General features: G+C 41.9%; 1 protein-coding gene across 8 annotated transcripts in view; it reads left to right on the forward strand.

Moving 5' to 3' along the window:
• ICA1 (islet cell autoantigen 1) overlaps window positions 1–20,959 on the forward strand; it is a 163,248-nt gene that overhangs the window by 107,253 nt on the left and 35,036 nt on the right. For all 8 annotated transcript variants that reach the window (XM_070369792.1, XM_070369797.1, XM_070369791.1 and 5 more), the window contains exons 7-8: window positions 5,441–5,566; window positions 6,681–6,779. In XM_070369792.1, the coding sequence (XP_070225893.1) occupies window positions 5,441–5,566; window positions 6,681–6,779 (225 nt within the window). The remainder of the gene's footprint in view (window positions 1–5,440; window positions 5,567–6,680; window positions 6,780–20,959) is intronic.

The raw sequence follows: 20,959 nt of genomic DNA on the forward strand, positions 1-20,959 counted from the left end.
CGTGTAAATGGGTTGAGAGCATGTCAGCCACAGTTATGCCTGTCCTGATTATACAGATGGATCCAAAATTGTTGTCTTGAATAAAGTTTTATTAATTCATGTAAAGGGAATGCTAACCAAAAAATTCAATTTTATCTGTGATTTCAGCAGTAATGAAAAGCTTTAAAATTATCACTACTTATTTATTATTGCTGAACTGTTAAAGTTCAAAACGCATGCTTAGGAAATGATGTAAGATGACAACTGCATCTTTCTTGTTTTGGACAAAATACTGCTTATATTAACCATCAAGCTGCAGCGTCAAAGACACACAGGTCTTCCTCAACTTACATTGGGGTTATGTCTCAATAAAATCATCATAGGTTAAAAATGCATTTTGAAAAAAAAGAAAATGCATTTGATACACCCAGGATAAACGCCAGGCTCCTCTGTCCATGTAATTCTCCAGGCAGCATTACTGGAGTGGGTTGCCATTTCCTCCTCCAGGGGATCTTCCTGACCCAGGGATCAAACCCGCGTCTCTTGCATCAGAAGGCAACTCTTTACCACTAGTGCTGCGTGGAAGCCCCGGGATAGAAACTGAAATACTGAGCACACCCACAAGACCCTGAGCTGTGCCCCAGCCGCCTCTCTTGACTCGTCTCATACCACCTCTCTGTCTGCTCTCAGCGATCCAGCCACACTGGTTTTCTGGGACCTGTCTTACTGCCCTCCACCCCAGTCCTTTGCACATGCTCTCCCCTCTGCTGGAGCTCTCTCTCCTTGCATGGCTTCTCATGCTCAGTCCTTCAGGAGAGAGCTTGAGTCCCACCTCCCAGGAGAACAGCCTCTCAATCGGATCTCTGGGTAAATCATTCTTACGGAACTGTGTGACTTTCCTTCGAGTCACTTCACTCTGTTATTTCCTCACTGATATGAAAATGCCCCTTGAACTAGCATCATGAGGCCTCCATTTTGCTCACTGCTATCAGCGCATGGAAGATACTCAGTAAATGTTTGATAAATGATTGAATAGAGAGAGAGGCAAAGCCATCTTCTAGAAGATAATGTCAAAGTAAGAGTAAGATGGGGAGTTAGCTTTATTTTACTTTTAAAGGAAAGAAAACACTAGGACAAAATGCGAAGCTACCCTCAAATGATGTGGTTGTGGAGTAATATGAAGACCTTTCCCACTGAATGGAGAAGCCAGACTGCACTGAGTATGAATAGCTTTGGCTTCATCATAAGCAGTTCAAGTTGGGGCTAAGAGGTAGAATTTCAGGTTAGGAAATGTAAGTACAGATAAAATGCCCTGTCGTTTTGGCATGAAAGACATTACTCCTTTTTCTGGTGAATTGTATTTTTTCAGCCTTGGGAGGGCAGGACCCATGCTAAAGAGGATCTAATATATGTGATCATTCCCTAGAGTTTGGAGAGTAAGAGGACAGAGTGGGGGGCAACAGGAATAAAATTAAGAAATCAGAAAAGATACATTGATTTGAAGATTTTTTTAAAGAACCTTGAAAACCACAGGAGCTCCTCAAGATGTTTATGTAATTGAAAATAATTTATTTGGGATTGAAAGGAATAATAAAACATTGTCACTTAAGTCCTAGTGGAGACACATGATATTAGACTCTCAATGTGGCCTGTGCTCACCTGTGTTCTTGGTGTTTTGTCCTCGGGCAGCAAACTAGGGATGTGTTTTAGAGAACAGACATGGAACACAAAATATTAAATGAACTTTGCCGTATTCACGATGCCCAGCAGTGTCACATCCTTCTTGTTTGGCAGGGAAGGAGCTCAACATTTGGAAACTCAGCAGTGCATTAAGTATTTTAATAATCATTGTTGACACACAAAGCAAATGGCCTTTCAGAACTCACTGGGTAAAGTGTTGAAGTCGTCTTCTAGGTTTCTAAAATTACTTTACAGAATTCAGACAATTAAATTAGGGCACATTTCAGTGTTTAATTCATGAGCCTTGTGTTATAAGCAAAAGAAATAAGTTTTCTTCCAGGATAAAAGAATATCTATGTGTAACTTATTATGTTAATGTAAAGGAAAAAAGCAAAATTCACATCCCACAATAAAGTTATTTGCATTTAATTAGAAAAATCTAGAACCTCTGCCTTAACAGGCCAGCCTTGTGTCTACCTGGTAGTTACTCCTAGTCATGACTTAAGACCCAGATATCAGATATATTCAGATATCCCCCCTAATAATGTGGTCTTCATTATCCCCCAACTCACAGTTTATATCAGTGGCTCAGCAGTAAAGAACCTGCCTGCAATGCAGGAGACACAGCAGGAGCCGTGGGTTCGATTCCTGGGTAGAGAAGATTCCCCTGGGGAAGGAAGTGGCAAGCCACTCTAGTCTTCTTGCCCAGAGAATCTCATGGAGAGCCCATGGGGTCTCAAGTTGGATACAACTTAGCAACTAAACGATGACAACGTGGTCATAGTGATGCTATGAAACAAACAACTGTAACACTCAGTGGCTTAACACAGTGAGCATTTCTTACTGCTCATTGGTCTGTGAGTTAGCAAGGTGCTTCTGGTCTCTGCTGGGCTCACGCATGAGTCTTTGGTCAACTATGGGGAGGGGAGAGGCTTGGCTGATCATAGCTGGCCTCGCTCAGATATCTGGAGATCAGCTGGCCAACAGCTGATCTCTTACGACCGCTGGGTTTACCTCCTCATGTCTCGCATTCACAAGCCTCAGCATCACTTCAGTTGGCCAGCCCAGGCACATTCTCAGGTTGGCCGGGGCATGTTCTCACGGCAGTCTCAGAGAAGGGAGAGAGAAAGTGGAAACATGCTAGCATTTTTTTTTCCCCAAGCTTCCAGTTTCATCCCATCTCGCCCATTGGCCAAAGGAGGTCACACACCATGCCCAGTGTCAGAGTGGGCGGAGACTCCAGGGTCTCAGGGCTAAGGGTGTGGATAACAGGGAGGCCTGTAGTTGGGGAGACCATCGGTGTACCCCAACCCCTGCCACCCTCAGCATTAATCAGCTCCTTGTCCGTGCTGCCTCTGTCTTCACTCAGTTCTGCTGTACTTCTCCCATTGCATTAAATACAGTTGCTGACTTGTCCATCATCTCTAAAAGACTGGAGGAGCCTGTGCCTCTGTGCACTCATCCTTAAGTATTTTTTAACCACCTGCCATATGTCTTATTCCTTTACAGACCTCCCAGTGCCTAACACTGGTCCTGACGTAGAAGAAGCTCTCTCACACTAAGTATGTGTTTAATGAATGCATGCATGAACGCTCACACCTGGAGTTATTTCCTCCCCCTTCAGAAGGAAAGGGTAGGACAGATGCCTCTCAGGATCCCTGCTGAAGGGTTCTTCCCGGGTCTAGCCTCGAGTGAACCAGAGGGCACCTGCAGTGGAACTCTCTGCTGCTTAAACATCTTTGCCTCCACACTCTCCCACTTCTCCCTTCAGGAACTAGGGTTTTCTTTTTTGTATCATCCTTACTCTTCTCCAAGGAAGGCAGAAAATCGCTGATATTTAACACATCATCCTAACTTTTTACAGCTTGCACGCTCCCGTAGTTTTCCCTGGAGTCTGTCCATTCCATAGCGAGGAATGATTGCGTTCTGGGTTTAAGCTCACGGTGTGGCTTGAGGGGAGCTTGATGGCTTCTATTTGCTGGGTTTCCAAACTCTATTGACTAGGAATACAGAGGAATTCTTAGGAAATGCTTTACACAGCTATCGAAACAAGACCCTATTCATATAGGGCATTAATTCTGTCAATATGATATTAAATGGATTGCCTGATTATTTTCCAGTTCCATAGACATCTACAGGAAAACATGTGTTTCTGGGTAGAATCATAATTTTGAGCTTTTTTGCAAGAAGTTGTGGAAGTTGTTTGTGGGGCAGGGGACAGATGGTGCAGCTTTGGAGTCAGGCAGGCTAATCTAGAATGCCAGCTCTGTGGGTCAGTTAAGTCTTCTGACAAAGCCTCTTCTTCTCAGCAGTCAGACAGGGCAATACAGAGGCTAACAGAATAAGGCTGGTATGTGATGAGTGAATTGTATTAATTGTATCAATTGTTCCGTTGGTTCAATGAATACCAATTGTATTCATTGTGAATTATATCTATTGCTAAATTGTTTTCAATCTTATGTTATTATGAATGATAGCTACTGTATCAGTGGCTACTATTATTATATAATGCCCTATAATTTTGAAACCTGCAAATATAGATTATTAGTGGGAAAAGTTATTATAATCTAAATCACATGACCTTCATGTTTATTTTTATATAAAAATTATTACTTTTAAGACTGTTCTCAAGGTTCTACTTTAAAATGGCACTCAGGCACTTTACCGTTTGAAATGGTCTGGAAATTTGCTTCATTCAGTCACCAGATATCTGTTCAACATCTGCTTTGTGCGAGGTTGCTAGGTGCTAATCATCTAATGGTGATTAAGGCAGACATCACCCTCAAGTCCCCACCCCACCCCCTACCCGAGTATCCTGTGATGAAAGAGCTGCCATTCACGAGTCAGCATTATTCCCAACTCCCAGTTACCTATCTGGTCACTACAACTGCATGAATTATCTGAGATAAATTAGTATGTGACTAACTTCCCTGTTAAAGTTGGATGTGTTGATGCTTCAGGTTAGCTAAAGAGGAAATTTTGACTCTACTGTTTGTACTGTAACTGTATTAAATTTTTAAAACTTTCTATTTTATTATCAAATAATATGTAGAATAAACATTTCTGAAATCTCCCTTATCCCCCCCCCTCCATCCCTGAATTACTACTGATACATGGCATAGGGATGGATGGAAGATTACTTGGGTACATACACAATTACAGAACATTGAAGGTTTATCTGTGGGGATAGTTTTTTGGACTGCATCACAATTTCCTATGTGGTATCCTAGATTGGATCTCGAGACAGGAAAAAAAAAAGATAGTGAAAAAGTTGGTGAAATCTGAATAACATCTGTTGTTTAGTTAATAAGATTGTATCAGTGTTAATTTCATATTTTTTTAATAAATGTACCACGTTATGTAAGATGTTTATTTTAGAGGAAGGTAATGAAGAGTATATGGGGACGTCAGCTTCAAAGAACCACAGGAAAACAATGGGGAAAACATTGTCCTCTCACCACCCTGTGAGTTTCCAGACTTCTCCCCACCATGGTCGGTTTGTGAATGCCTTGAGAGGAGAGAAATTCTAACATTCGACTGAGAAAAATATTCTCAGGATAGTACATCTGCTGTAAAATCATGATATACAATACTGTCATTTGGGTCCTTTGGAAGTAAAGGGTAGATATTATAGGGTTTTCTCACTTGCCTGGAATTTTCAAAAGTGTTTTGAAAATTTGAAAGAGATAATCCTGCTATTGGTATTTTTTTCATGGACAAATCTTTATCACTTAAAAATTTGAATTTGAGTGGGTCAGAAATTCTCTTTCTACTTTCATAGGTGCAAACACAAGTTCGCCTTGCCAAAAAAAGCTTTGACAAATTGAAGATGGATGTGTGTCAAAAAGTGGATCTTCTTGGAGCGAGCAGATGCAATCTCTTGTCTCATATGCTAGCAACATACCAGGTAACAAAGTGAAAAATGTTTGTCGCAATGAAACAAGAATGTGACAAGCTTTAGATAGCGGAAAAATGGGGTTTGAACCCAAAGTATGATTTGGGCATGAGGAAGTTCTGATTGCCTTTGTCATAATCTTCCTCCCGCATCTCTCCTTCTTAGCATCCTGTGCTGTGTCTAAAGTTGCCTCAGTCATGTCCGACTCTGCAACCCTATGGCCTGTAGCCTGCCAGCCTTCTGTATCCATGGGATTCATCCTACAGTTAATCAGACTGAATATTAGCTGTTCCCTGAGCATACACTGTAATTCCCCACTTCCCTGCATTTATTCAGGTGGTTCCTTCTGCCTGAGTGCCCTCCCTTTCCACTTGCACCTCCCCAAACTCCACTCGTTTGGTGTGCCAACAACGTGTTCCTCCTTCAGTAAGCTGCCTCTGAACTCTCTCAGTGTTGTTGCCTGTGATTCTCACGCCACGGTCACTCCCTCTTGGGTTGTCGTAATCTAATGAACTTGCTTTTGTCTCCTTATTGCCTCTGCGTTCCCTCAGGATGGCACTTGCATCTATCAGCTGTACTGTGGAGCGACAACTGAGTGTGGGAGGAAGACTCTGGGGGTTGTAGGTTATATACAATGGAGAAGACCAGATTTCCTGTCCTCAGGGAATTTGGAGTTTAGAAAGGAAGTCAGAGACAGTAACATCTGACTATATTTTCTCTGCCTCAAAGACAGAACAGGGTGTGCTAAGTGAAATGAGATCCACCAAAAATCCAGTGGAGGCTTGAAGAGGGAAACATGGAATCAGGTGAGGGATCACAAAAGTCCATTGTCATTGACCAGCCCTGGGTTTTGGAGGATGGATCGGGTGAGATGAGTACAAAGAGAATGGAGAGGAGAGCCTCCTAAGGGGTGGAGCAGTGTGAGCTATAAGGGGACAGGGAGCCATGACGTTTGGCTGAAATACAGGGTGTGAGTAGAGGTGTGATAGGAGACGAGGCTGCAGAGGTGAGTCAAAATCGTATTTGAGAAGACCTTGAAAGCCACAGATGGACACACTTCTTCTAGGGCCCATGACTAGATCTGAGGCATTTCAAATGCTAATGGCTTTACTGTCTTTCTTTACAGACCACTCTGCTTCATTTTTGGGAGAAAACTTCTCACACTATGGCAGCCATCCATGAGAGCTTCAGGGGTTATCAGCCATATGAATTTACCACGTTAAAGGTACGAAAGCTAGAAAGTCCATTAGAAAATCTTATAAAAACTCAAGTCTTGTTTCTATCACCAGCAATGTACATTGAAGCAAGCGTCATTATTATGACAGACTCTTAATGTCAAAGAGATAATTATGCCCCCGCCCTTCACCAGTAGAATCTTTTTTATCCCATCAGTATTCAGTACAACAAAAGCCACAAGCATCCAAAACCACAGGTTGAACCTTGGTACTTGTGACTGGGAGATGAATTGTGGTGATCCTGAGCCTAGTGATTGGCCCAGCTCCCTTTAAAGTACTTGTTTGCTGTTGCTGAAGAAAAGATGATGCAAGCCTAGTACACTGTGTTACCTTTTACTCATTAAAATATATTCACATAGGAAAGTATTTTCTTTTTTCTCCTCTAACAAATATTTTATTCTGTGAGTACCAGCCCATATAGAATATAACTTTTTCCTAACGCTGCAATCATATTTCCTAACTGAAGCAGCAATATTAAACTCAGTGATTTCTCAACCCAAAAGGAATGCTTTCAAAATGTCAGGTTCTCAGCATCACAACTGAAGGTGGAGTCATTTTGCTCTCTGATGGTTGCTGCGGGTGAAAATATATTGAGTTAAGGAAGTGATTTAGATTCTAGAAGAACTTTCAGAATGGTGACAGAACGCTGGGTGCTTCGTTGCCAGGTCAGATTAATATCTTTGAAAGGAAGAGATCAGGAAAGAACTCATTAAACTTCATCTTGAAAATACCTTCCTTTTAATTTTTCAGGCAGTTTGTAAGTAGGTCTCATCACTTTGCTTAACAAAACATTAGGAAGTTTTTACTTTTTTTCTTTTTATTTGTTGCCTTAAAACACCTCTTTGATTTTGAGATGTTCATAATGTCACCATATCTACAAAAGTACTAAGACAGTAGTAACCCTGTGTATCCCTGGCCTCCTGTGTTGAGGAAAATTCAGCTCCTTAAATTTTTCTGTGATATTTTTCCTGCAAAGAGGACTGTGTTGATTATGCTAGAGGATTTCTGGGCAGAGAATTTAGTGAAAGTCTGGTGGCCATGCTTTAGGATATAATTCAAAATATTTGGGGCAGATGATTACCCGTTGCCTTTTACATCCCCCAGGCCTTCCTTAAATTAGGGTTTAAGTAACAGTTTAATTATAATATAAATTCAGTAGGAGTAATACATATGTTAAGGTGTAATAAGATTATAGGAATGTTAAGTGTCCAGAAGTCAACCAAATAAAGTGTGCTTTTATTACCTCTTTAGAAGGCTATTCATCTAAGCTTTCAATGATGACATGTTATATTAGAATCTGAAGCTAGTAGCTAATTATTTTCTTTATATGGACTCAAACCCATATAATAGAACCCTGTTATTACCCAGCCCATTACTGCCTAGATGGAGGCATGTTGCATATCATATTGTATGCCGCAGACTGTGAGAATGAAGACCAAGAACACCTATGTGTCACACTCAAATATGGACTACAACCTGATTTACCAACCCTCTTGCACTAATAATGTTTTAAAAATACAAGTCTTTTATATAAAGATTTTGACTTGATCAAGTCATCTTTCAATACATATGTTGATATATCTACATATATTGTATATACACACACGTGTGTGTGTGTGTGTGTGTATACACACACATATGAATGGCACTGTATATCGATAATGAATATTTTGAAATTTAAATATTTTCATGATTTACTTGTTCCCTGGATTTACCTAAGCAAATAGCCCCTGAAGTGCCTTTTGAGACACTGGCTGGAAAGAAAACAATGTCTTTGGAGAGGTGTGCCAAGCTCTGTTAATGAAAAGCAACTCATTTGCTTTCTTTGCTGCAGGGCGTATTCCGAGTGTGTTGGTAATTGTGCCATTGCAGCTGTATTTCCTGACTGTTAGTTTTATGCTTGATGAAGGATGATAATGAATGTGTTAAACAGTCGGTGCATCCTGTTTAGAGCAGAGAGTCTTCTGTTACAGAATTACAGGGATGAAACTCACATGCCAGGAGTTCAGGTTTTATTTCTTATAAGCCTTTCTCTAGAAAATAGGTGTAATTCTTTCTTACATAATATTTTTATATTTATATTTTCTTTATAAAAGTGAACAGAGTCTCTATCTCACACAACTTGAAAATTTTCCAAGTGACTATTTTGATATTTTAGGAATATTTTGTAGTACTGTTTTATGGAATAACAGCTACGACATTTTTACTCAGGCCTGGTGTGATTATCTTGATTCTATGCTTATTGACATATTCCTTTGTCATTCTAATTTTATGATAAATAAATTTTTGTAGCATTTTAACCTTAAGGAAAATTTAGTCTTAAAATTTTATTTTTTAAAAACCCTGTTAATCTAATAATGGTAACAACTCAAACTGAGAGTTGAGAAATTGTCTTTTGAGTGGTTTCCAATAAAAGAAGCAATTCCCTAATCTCATATTTTCAAACAATAAATCTTTATTGGTTCATTACAATGTTACTAAACATACATGTTTTGCATGAGTAATCGTCACTGATGTGTTCGTTTTATACTGATTCCAAATCACCTGGGAAGGTTTTTTACATGGTAAAAGTTATTAAGTCATGGGGAGAGGAATGGAATGTGACTAGCCCTATCTTGAAAGCTTTTTTAGAGAAAGTAATTTAGACCAAGAGTTTAAAGCTTTTGGGGGCAAAAAGTACAAGAAATGCTGTCTGTAGGAAAGCAGTACCCGTCTTCAATTACCAGCCTTCAGATGTGGTCAAGTTTGCTTCATCCTTTCAGGATGTCACTTACTTACACATCTCCCTACAGATCCAGAACAGGCGTCAGGGAGAAAAAAAAAATTAAAACATAAAAAGAAAAAAAAAAAGCCCTTAGGAGTCAAGTGGCTTTTCTTTGGAAAATCTGAAATCCTGGCCTTGTCTCTGCTCTCTGGCATGCTGACACATGGACTGAGTCAATTGTCTTTACAGAGAGTAATCAGTGGGGCCTTTGGAGACATGGACAGGCTCCCTGGGAGATACTGGTTAAAGGGAAGGCATGTCCTTCTGTATTTGTATTTGGGAAGGGCTGAGGACCTATATTGAATGGAAATAGTAGCAGAGTGTATTCCTGTGGTGTACCCCATTCCAGGGTTTGGGGGAGGAGACAGTCTTAGACTCTGATAATGGGATAAAGCAAAGTATGTGGGAGCACAGCCTGGGTCCAGCTCTGCCCTGCCCGGCCGTGTGGTGGTGGTGGTGGTGGTTTTCACGGGAGTGGCAGCCTCCATGGTAGCACCAGGAGCCCATGGTGGGGATGGTAGGGATGTACTTATTAAACATTCTTTAATAGGTCCAGAAGGGGCTTCCCAGGTGGTGCTAGGGGTAAAGAACCCAGCTGCCAATGTAGGAGACGTAAGAGACACCAGTTCCATCCCTGGGTTGGGAAGTTCCCCGGGAGAAGGAAATGGCAACCTACTCCAGGATTCTTGCCTGAAGAATCCAACAGACAGAGGAGCCTGGCAGCTACAGTTCATGGCATTGCAAAGACTCTGACACAACTGCAGTGACTTAGCATGAGTGCACGAATAGGTCCAGGAAACAGCCATTGGCAGTATCAGTACAGAAGGGTCTGTTGCGGTTGTCAGGTTCTATAGCCCAGTTTCAGGTACTTTCTTTATTGTGTTGTTATCGTCATTTAGTCACTCGGTCCTTTTTGACTCTGTGCGACCTACCAGGCTCCTCTGTCCATGGGATTTTCCAGGCAAGAATACTGGAGTGGAAATTGCCATGCCCTTCACCAGGGGATATTCCCAACCCAGGGATCGAACCCATGTCTCCTGCATTGGAGGACTGAGTCTTTACCACTGAGGCCCTAGGTAAGCCCTCAGCTACTTCCTTGCTCCCTGTGCATTATTAGTTTTGCACAGGCAAGGCTGTGAATAGCAGTGGGATAGTAGGCCTCACAGACCTTGCCCAGGGAAACCAACCTCCTCCCTCCCTGCTCCCCAGGACACCCCTGCAGCCCTTCTGCCCTGCAGGCTCTGGTCTTGGCTCAGGTCATCCCCACCAGGAGAGGGCAGGCCAGCCCGCACCCTGGAAAAGTAGGAGGACTTCCCACCCCCGAAACAGGGCTAATACTAAAAAATGCACTTTACCTTTGCAGCCGGCCTTGTTCTGTGCCAAGAGTTTAAGGAAACCTGAATTTGAAAACCTAACTGTGCATGTTCAAAAATAACCATTGAAACAGATGTGCCAGTGTTCCCTCCTTTCTCTCCTGGGGTCAAGGACTTAGCGTGATTATATGGATCATCATTCTGGAGCATGAAATGCTTTCAGCTCTCACAATTCAAAAAACATCTTTTTCTAAATTTTGTTTTTCTCCAATCTGTATGCCTAACAGCCTTCTTCCACCCACCTCCACATTTCTCAGTTAATCACTTGAGCATTTACTGACAAGCCACATGGCTCTGTAGTTACTTGCTTTGAAAATAAAGCCATAATAGTTTTTATGAAAATTGGGTAAATATCTTTGCGATGCAATTTTAGTTGCCAGCCTCAACATGGCAATTACTCGTGGCAAACATCCAGAATATCCTTTTAGACTTTCAAGTATTCTCTCAGTGTCATTATTTTACACAGCATTTAGCAGAATAATGTTTTCCCCCAAGCTGCTCCAGACCAGATCATTGCAAACAGCAAATTGGGATGCAGCTGGGTCACCTGGAGAGGAGCAGCAGAGAGACTGACCACAGCTACCACTGAAATCGGAGCTGGACAAGCCCAGGCGTGGCTGCTCATCCATTCATCCTTCCCATCCTGTGACTGACATTGGTCCTTCCAGGCAGCTGGTAGCCCAGGCCCTGTTCACAACAGCAGGATGTTTCTCCAGCCCCCATCTCTTCTCATTTTCCAGCTTTTCCTTGAGGGAAAAGGAAAGAATATCGTCATTGTGTGCATAGTTACTTTATGCCAGGCACTCTACTAAGGGTGAAGGGCAGTAGTGTCTACGGGAATTTGTCATGGTACGTGTGACTCTAATGTACCAAGGTTGGATCTCATAATGAATAATACTGTTAGGTTCAGCATTGACATATAGAAAGTGCGTATATTTTAGTTAATCCTCAAAATAGCCTTGGGGAAGTGGGCATACTTGTTCTTGTTCCCATGTTTCAAATGAGGAAACCGAAGCTCAGAAAGGTCTAGTAATGTGCCCAAGGCCACATGGTCAGTACATGGTAGATCCTGGGAACAGAGATGCTTATGTTTCTTGTACTCTGTCACATGGTACTTCTTCCAGTTGCCCTTCTGGCCACGAGGCAGGAGGGCAGAGAAAGCAGAATTGCCACTTATAAAAATTACCTCTGTGGGGCTTCCCTGTTGGTGTAGTGGTAAAAGAGTCCGCCTTCCAGTGCTGGGGACACAAGTTCGATCCCTGAACCGGGATGATCCCATATGCTGCAGGGCAGCTGAGCCCGTTCGCCACAGCTACTGAAGCCCGTGTGCCCTCGAGCCCCTGCTCTGCAACAGGAGAAGCCACTGCAGTGAGAAGCCCGCACACCACAACTGGCGAGCAGCCCCCATTGCCCACAACTAGAGAAAAGCCCGGGCAGCAGTGAAGACCCAGCACAGACAAATACATACACACAGAGACATTTTAAAGCTTTAAAAGTACAGTACAACATCTTAAAAGTACAGTTCTAAACCTTCAATTAAAAATAGCACTTTGAAGTATTCTTTTGAAAATGAAAAGCATCTTTTATATGTCAGTCTTCGGGTGCCTGGAACCCATGGCCCTTCCTTTACAATTTGGAATGAAGTCCTCTCCATCTCATGAGCACTTTAGATGAAAAGGGAGTTCAGTAAATATTCTTGGCTTGGCCATCCTGTATAATTTCTTAACTAGTTGTAGAATTGTAAAGACCTAGATTCAAATATTGTCTCTACTTGCGAATGGTTGACTGGCCTTAAGCAAGTTATTTCACTTTCCCTGGGTCTCTGTGTCCATTTCAGGAAATCAGAATGACAGTGTTTATCTGCATTTTGGGAGATGTGTGAGACATAGAATTCACTTAACACGTGGAGTACAGAATGAAGCAGGGCAAAGGCTAAAGGAGTTTTGCCAAGAGAACGCACTGGTAAAAACCCTCTTCCAACCACACAAGAGAAGACTACACATGGACATCACCAGATGGTCAACACCGAAATCAGATCGAGTATATTCTTTGCAGCCGAAGATGGAGAAGCTCTATATAGTCAGCAAAAACAAGACTGGGAGCTGACTGTGGCTCATATCATGAACTCCTTATTGCCAAATTCAGACTTAAATTGAAGAAAGTAGGGAAAACCACTAGACCATTCAGGTATGACCTAAATCAAATCCCTTACAATTATACAGTGGAAGTCACAGATTGAAGGGATTAGATCCGATAGAGTGCCTGAAGAACTATGGACAGAGGTTCATGACATTGTACAGGATGCAGGGATTGAGACCATCCCCAAGAAAAAGAAATGCAAAAAGGCAAAATGGTTGTCTGAGGAGGCCTTACAAATAGCTGAGAAAAGAAGAGAAGTGAAAGACAAAGGAGAAAAGAAAGTTATACCCATCTGAATGCAGAGTTCCAAAGAATAGCAAGGAGAGATAAGAAAGCCTTCCTCAGTGATCAATGCAAAGAAATAGAGGAAAACAGTAGAATGAGAAAGGCTAGAGGTCTCGTCAAGAAAATTAGAGATACCAAGGGAACATTTCATGCAAAGATGGGCACAATCAAGGGCAGAAGCAGTATGGACCTAACAGAAGCAGAAGATATTAAGAAAAGCTGTCAAGAATTATACAAAAAAGATCTTAATGACCCAGATTACCACGATGGTGTGATCACTCACCTAGAGTCAGACATCCTGGAATGAGAAGTCAAGTGGGCTTTAGGAAGCATCACTATGAACAAAGCTAGTGGAGGTGATGGAATTCCAGCTGAGCTATTTCAGATCCTAAAATGATGCTGTGAAAATGCTGCACTCAGTATGTCGACAAATTTGGAAAACTCAGCAGTGGCCACAGGACTGGAATAGATCAGTTTTCATTGCAATCCCAAAGAAAGGCAATGCCAAAGAATGTTCAAACTACTGCACAATTGCACTCATCTCACACACTAGCAAAGTAATGATCAAAAATTTCCAAGCCAGGCTTCAACAGTACATGAACTGAGAACTTCCAGATGTTCAAGGTGGATTTAGAAAAGGCAGAGGAACCAGAGATCAAATTGCCAACATCCGTTGGATCATCACAAAAGCAAGAGAGTTCCAGAAAACATCTGCTTTATTGACTATGCCAAAGCCTTTGACTGTGTTGATCACAACAAACTGTGGAAAATTCTTCAAGAGTTAGAAATACCAGACCACCTTATCTGCCTCCTGAGAAATCTGTTTTTCTTTGCTTGACCCAGGTCAAGAAGTGACAGTTAGAACCAGACATGGAACAACTAACTAGTTCCAAATTGGGAAAGGAGTATGTCAGGGCTGTTTATTGTCACCCTGTTTATTTAACATATATGCAGAGTACATCATGCGAAATGCTGGGCTGGATGAAGCACAAACTGGAATCAAGATTGCCAGGAGAAATATCAATAACTTCAGATACTCAGATGATACCACCTTGAAAGTGAAGAAAAACAAAGAGCCGCTTGATGAAAGTGAAAGAGGAGAGTGAAAAAGGTGGCTTAAAAACCAACATTCAGAACACGAAAATCATGGCATCTGGTCCCATCACTTCATGGCAAATAGATGGGGAACTAATGGAAACAGTGACAGAGTTCATTTTTTGGGCTCCAAAATCACTGCAGATGGTGACTGCAGCCATGAAATAAAAAGACACCTGCTGCTTAGAAGAAAAGCTATGACCAACCTAGATAGCATAATAAAAAGCAGAAACATTACTTTGCCAACAAAGGTTCATCTAGTAGTCATGTATGGATATGAGAGTAGGGCCATAAAGAAGGCTGAGCGCCAAAGAATTGATGCTTTTGAACTGTGGTGTTAGAGAAGACTCTTGAGTGTCCCTTGGATGGCAAGGAGATCAAACCAGTCAATCCTAAAGGAAATCAATCCTGAATATTCATTGAAAGGACTGATACTAAAGCTGAAGCTCCAATACTTTGGCCACCTGATTCGAAGAACTGACTCATTGGAAAAGACCCTAGTGCTGGGAAGGATTGAAGGCAGGAGGAGAAAGGGATGACAAAGGATGAGATGATTGGATGGTATCACCGACTTGATAGACAGGAGTTTGAGCAAGCTCTGGGAGTTGGTGATGGATAGGGAAGCCTGGAGAATCCCAGGGATGGGGGAGCCTGGTGGGCTGCCATCTCTGGGGTCACACAGAGTCAGACACGACTGAAGTGACTTAGCAGCAGCAGGGAAGCCTGGCATGCTGCCATCCATGGGTTCGCAAAGAGTCGGACATGACTGAGTGACTGAACTGAACACAAAATGAGCCTTTAAGACGTGGCATCCCTTTTAGATCTTTAAAGTCATTGATAAAACACCTTTTGAGTACTTACTTTGAGCTTGGTACTCTGCAATAGTGATATCTCAGATAATCAGCACTAGTGGTAAAGATTCCACCTGCCAAGGCAGGAGATTCGGGTTCCGTTTCTGTGTCAGGAAGATCCCCTGGAGTAGGAAATGGAAACCCACTCTAGTATTCTTGCCTGAGAAATCGCGTGGACAGAAGAGCCTGGTGGGCTATAGTCCATGGGGTTACAAAGAGTCAGACAGGACTTAGCACACATCCACACCCACACATGTCACAAGAACGGATAATTTACCTCCTTTGTTCTGATGGGTAAACAGAGACTCCCAAGACGTAAAGACCCTTTTCCATTGTGTAGCATGAAGCTTTTTCCAAAGTCCATCTCTTTCCACTGCAGTATGATGCCTTCTTAGTACCAGTTTTCCATCTTATTTTAGAGAATAGATTGTGCTTATTTTTCTCTAATTTCACTGTCTAACTCCTTTGCTCTACAGTAGGATTCAAGAGCACCTTCTCAGGCTAGATTAATTGTGTCTCTTGTATAGTGCCTTTATAAATTTATAGCTGCATGGGTGGGGAGGACATATGTGCTAAATATCCATAAATTATGTGCCTTGTACGCATCATCATGGCCTCTGCTTTTTATTCCTCATGTGCTACTAATTATACAAACACAAATGCACACACGCCCAACTGAGTTCAGCATCTTTTCACCATACCTTGCTATTTTGAGCACTTTTATTTCCTTTTATAAACAATTGTTTGGCACCTTTATATTCATATCATGTAATTAATGAGAAGTAGCCTAAGAAAATTAAAAGTCATAATTAAAGATTAGAGAAAATGTCACCCTCCTGTCAAACATTACATGTAGGTTGTTAGATGAGGGCTGGCTGCTGGTGTTTGCCTGTGAAATTTGTTTTGCTGAGTAGTTTTTCTTCCATTCAGATGAATGTTGCTCTTGCTTTTATTTTTCTAATACAGGAAGTAGTAACTCCCATTATTGTATTAAGCTGTTTCCTCTCTAAGACACTTTTGCAAGCTCGATCTGTGCGTTTCCTCTGTCATGCTGATCTTACATGTTGTGTGTGCGCTTCCTGAAACCATTTAGGCATTGATGGAAACTATTAGCATGTCAGTGTAACCCTAAGAGAGAAAGATTATTTGGTCTAGGACATTCCCTCCTTCACAGAGAACCTGTCTGTCTTACATGAGGCTGTATCACTTCTAATGGACAGTGATTTTCACAAGCAATTTTAATGAAGGACCTAGAGGGTTTGGGGTTTAGAAACAGAATGCTTTGACATGTTATTTCTGGATATGGATGGGAAGGTGGCATCCATCAGTGATTCAGACTACTTCCATCTGATGTCTGCCTGGTCAGTATAGTCAGCCAGGCCTCTGAGATTCCTTTTGCCTGAGCAGATGTTCGTGTCACACAGAAGATGCTGTCACCTCTGACTTTTAAGGATGCTGCAGGGTTAAGTGTTTTCAGCTGAGTTGTGGACTTGAAAAGAATCTGAAGAATTCACCTCCAACCCCCTGCCCCTAGTTGGGCCTTTGTCATCAAACCTGGGAAAGAGTCGTGATTCACCGTGTATGTAGCGTATCCTGAATCGAACAGTCACACCCAGGAACTGATTTTGAGAGAGGAGGGCAGGCATGATTTGTCCTCCACATGTTTCAGAGTTCCTCTCAGCCTCTTTATGTCTTCAATGTGTGCCATCTTTTGTAAGAAACAAGTTCCATATGTGGTAGTGTGTGGTTTTTTCCATTGCTCTGTAGAGGAACCTGTAGCTTAGTTTGGTCTAAGTCTCTTTCTTAATACAAGAGATGTCTTCTGAAAATGTTCTAAAATTGATGGTGGTAATAATCGCACAACTGGGACTACACTGAAAACCGTTGAACTGTACACTTTAAATGAGTGAATTGTTGTGCGTGAATTATATAGAGATAATACACACGCATGAGTCCCCTTAGTTCAAAATTCTGATATTTAACAAACAAGCCCATGTGCTCAGTATTCATTTTGCTTATGATTTTACAAACCTTTTCATATTATTCCCCTGAGCCTTAGAATGTCCTAACTAAAGAGCTCTAATTTTTGCAGTTTAACCTTATGTACATTAATTTATCAACCAACAAGTGCATCACAGTACCTCTCTTGAGTGACAACAACCAAATTGTTTTAAGGACAACGGTAATAGTAGAAAGAAAGGAGTGATTGTCACAGGAATTATTAATAATAAATTAAAGCAGCAATTGGAACCGGCCTTTCTGTGGGTGAAGAACAAAAGTGACTTAACTGTGATTGTGGTGACAGGGAGCCAACAGTTGAGTCCCTGCTAATGGCCCAGCAGGGGCGGGGGTTGAAAAGAAGGAATAAGTGGTTTACATTACAAAGGGATTGTCTGAGAGCTGCTGGAGTGTGGTCCTGAGGGGAGGTCAGGCTGGAAACAGAAAGGATGATAACCGTGGAGCTGTCAAGGGCATCTCAGGGGCTTAGGCAAGCGCTGTGGCAGCTAGACACGGCTGAGAGGGCCGCCCTGGCCCCGCCAGTGCTGCTGGATACAAAGGAAACGCAGCGAGGAGATAACCGGAGCCAACCGGCAGGCCTGAGCCAGCGTCCCAGCATCTAAAAGCGAGACGTGTAGCCATCGGAGCACTGGCTGGAAATTCTCCTGGCTTCACTTTGACCAGGGTTGAACCACTCCTTGGAGAACAAAACTGCTGGAAGTGGGGTGTGTGTGTGTGTGTGGTGTGTATGAATACAATGCCGTGATTGGCAGCTCAGTTGAAAAGAGTAAGTCCTTGACATCTGTTGAACTCCTCCTTGTGGTTGCACATTTCCAAGATACACTTACACATGTGTGCCCAGCTTTTAGCAGACGTTTCTGGGGGCGTGTGTGTGTGCATATTTAGAGAGAGAGACAGAAAGAGAGAACACCCAGAGTGCAGCCCATATTCCAGTTGCCTCATTTGTCCCAATGCTGCCCTTCACAGCATTTCCCCCTCCAGGCCAGGATCGTGGATTCCATTTAGTTGTTGTGTAGTGGAGAGATGGAAAAAGCAAACGAGCATGAGGAAACTAATGGGGGGGAAATGTTAAGTAGTGAGGAATGTGAGTAAAGGAACAGTCTCCCCGTGTGACCCCTGTTGACCTCTTTATCCAGGTCTCCCGAGACTCTTCCTGTTGCCCCCTACACTACAGCCCAAACAAGCCAAGCTGTTTCTACCTCTTGGCCTCTGCACAAGGGCCCCGTGGTCTCCCGAGCTGCCTGTAGCTGGCTCCTTTGCGCCATTTAGCTCTTAGTTGAAATATCACTTCTAAAAGAGGACATCCCTGCAGACTATGATCAGTCAATTTCTAGCCCACTATTTCAGTTCTCTGCCTGGACCCACCACTTGCTGATAATTTTGTCTGTCTTGTGTGCCATGGATCCCCAGCACCCAAAACAGTACCTGGTCCTTGGTATGTGCTCAAACACTGCTAACTGAGTGTACTACTCTAAATGTCCAGGAATAAGGAATCGTTAAAAATGATGGCAGCGCTTTTTGGTTGTAGTTTATGCAAGAAAATGCTTCAGAACCCTAATCAGGGGACATAGATTGAAAGAGAATCTAGAAATTGACAAATGAACACACATTTATATTTTTAATTCAATATTAGTGTTTAAGATATAAAATCTTTCTTACATTCTGCACTGTAATTGCTTTGAACATGAAATGTCTACATAAATTGGTTAAGAGGACATCTCTGCTCTACGAAATATCTACTATACAAAATAAAAATATCTACTATACAAACAAGGATTCCAATTATGTAAGTAGATGAGTATGAAAATAATCAGAAAGGAAATATATTAAAATAGTAACACAGTTTTAGGGAAATGGAATTATGAATAATTTTTTCTTTTTTCACTTTCCAAACATTCTACATGTGGTTTTGTCATTTTTCTAATTTAAAAAATATTTTTAAGAAACAAAACCTAATATAAAATGTGTATAATGAAATATTAATAAGACTGTATGTATCTACTGTTTGGAGATGGGCTGACTTTCTTGAATTTGGCGTGCTCAGTGAATGAGGCTTAATGGAAAATGGTAATAACTGGTCTGGGCTTTGCAAAAGCTGATAGGACTTTGAGTATAAACAGGTAGGTAAAGAGAGTTTTTTAGACTTCCCTGGTGGCTCAGCGTAAAGAATCCACCGCTAATGCAGTTCAATCCCTGGGTCTGGAAGATCCCCTGGTGAAGGGAGTGGCAACCCGCTCCAGTATTCTTGCCTGGAGAATCCCATGGACAGGGGAGCTTGGCCAGCTCCAGTCCATGGGGTCACAAAGAGTAGTACACAACTCTTTGTTGTTAGCGACTAAACAACAACAACAAAAATAAAGAGCTTTTTAGGTTAAAGCAGCAGAATGAGCAAAGATTGGAAGAGAGCAACTTGCACACAGGAGACCAGGAGGGGAGAAGCCTAATTGAATGGAAAGTCTCTTGTGGTTGGTGGGAAGGCATTTGGAAGAGTACGATAGGAACACATTTTAGAAGATCTTAAAACTTGCTCACGGAAGTTTAGAAGTGGAAAGAAAGAAGAAAGTACTGGGTTTGTGAGAAAAAGAGTAACATGATGACCTGGGCATTATAGGAAAATTATTCTGGCAGGAGGGGTGACACCAGCATCCCTCTGATGCCCATGAAAAGTGAAAGTGTTAGTCGCTCAGTCGTGTCTGACTCTTTGCAACCCCATGGATGGTAGCCCACCAGATTTCTTTCCCATGGGATTCTCCAGGCAAGAATACTGGAACGGGTTGCCACTTCCTCTCCAGGGGATCTTCCCGGCCCAGGGATCAAACCTGGGTCTCCTGCATTGCAGGCAGATTCTTTACCATCTGAGCCACCAGGGAAGCAATAGCAGACTCCAAAATCAATCCCAGCTCTGCTCTGCCGAGACTCAGCCTTCAAACCATCTTCACCCAGCCCTCTGGTCATCCATTGGTGAATGAGAAGTAATTGCCTCCACTGTGTGTGTGTCACGCTAGAAAAGTGAAGGATGAGAACGAGGGAGACGGAAACAGAGAGGTGAAGACCCAAAGGATGAGGACTTGGATTTTGATAGTTACAAGAATACAAGCAGGATAAGTGTCTTGAGATACTTCCTTGGTGTTTGAATTATAATTAGGGCCAGAAATAGAGATCTTTTGTGTAACTCAGCATTCGGTTGCTAACAGGAATGTTTTGCTTTTTCAGGCTTTGTCATTGGTGTACAGTTCCTAGGCATTTGCTTTTTTAAAAACAAAAACAAAAACAAAAATTTTCCTTAAATATTTAATAAATTTTAAGAACAGTCACTCAAAGAAATTATTTGCCAAAACAAGATTCTCACCCGTTCTTAATTTATGAAGATTTAGATGTATCTTCTCTGTCCACTTGTGGGAGTTAACTTATCAGAATATGTTAAGCCACTATTTTGAGTTTAAAAAAAAAAAAGGGTGGGGCGGGGAGGGGAAGGGGAGTTTGTTTGCTCTTTTTTTTTAATAAGCTGTTTTAGATTGCAAAATAGCAAACAAAATTAAAAATAAAATTGCCTCATCTTTGAGGGAGAGCAGACTTCTGTTCTGTCAGTGTGTGGGCTGCAGACAGAACAGAGTGTTTATCTTAGCTGCATGTTAAAGATGGAA

Source organism: Bos mutus, chromosome 4 (genome assembly GCF_027580195.1).
Source record: "Bos mutus isolate GX-2022 chromosome 4, NWIPB_WYAK_1.1, whole genome shotgun sequence".
Classification (NCBI taxonomy): Eukaryota; Metazoa; Chordata; class Mammalia; order Artiodactyla; family Bovidae; genus Bos; species Bos mutus.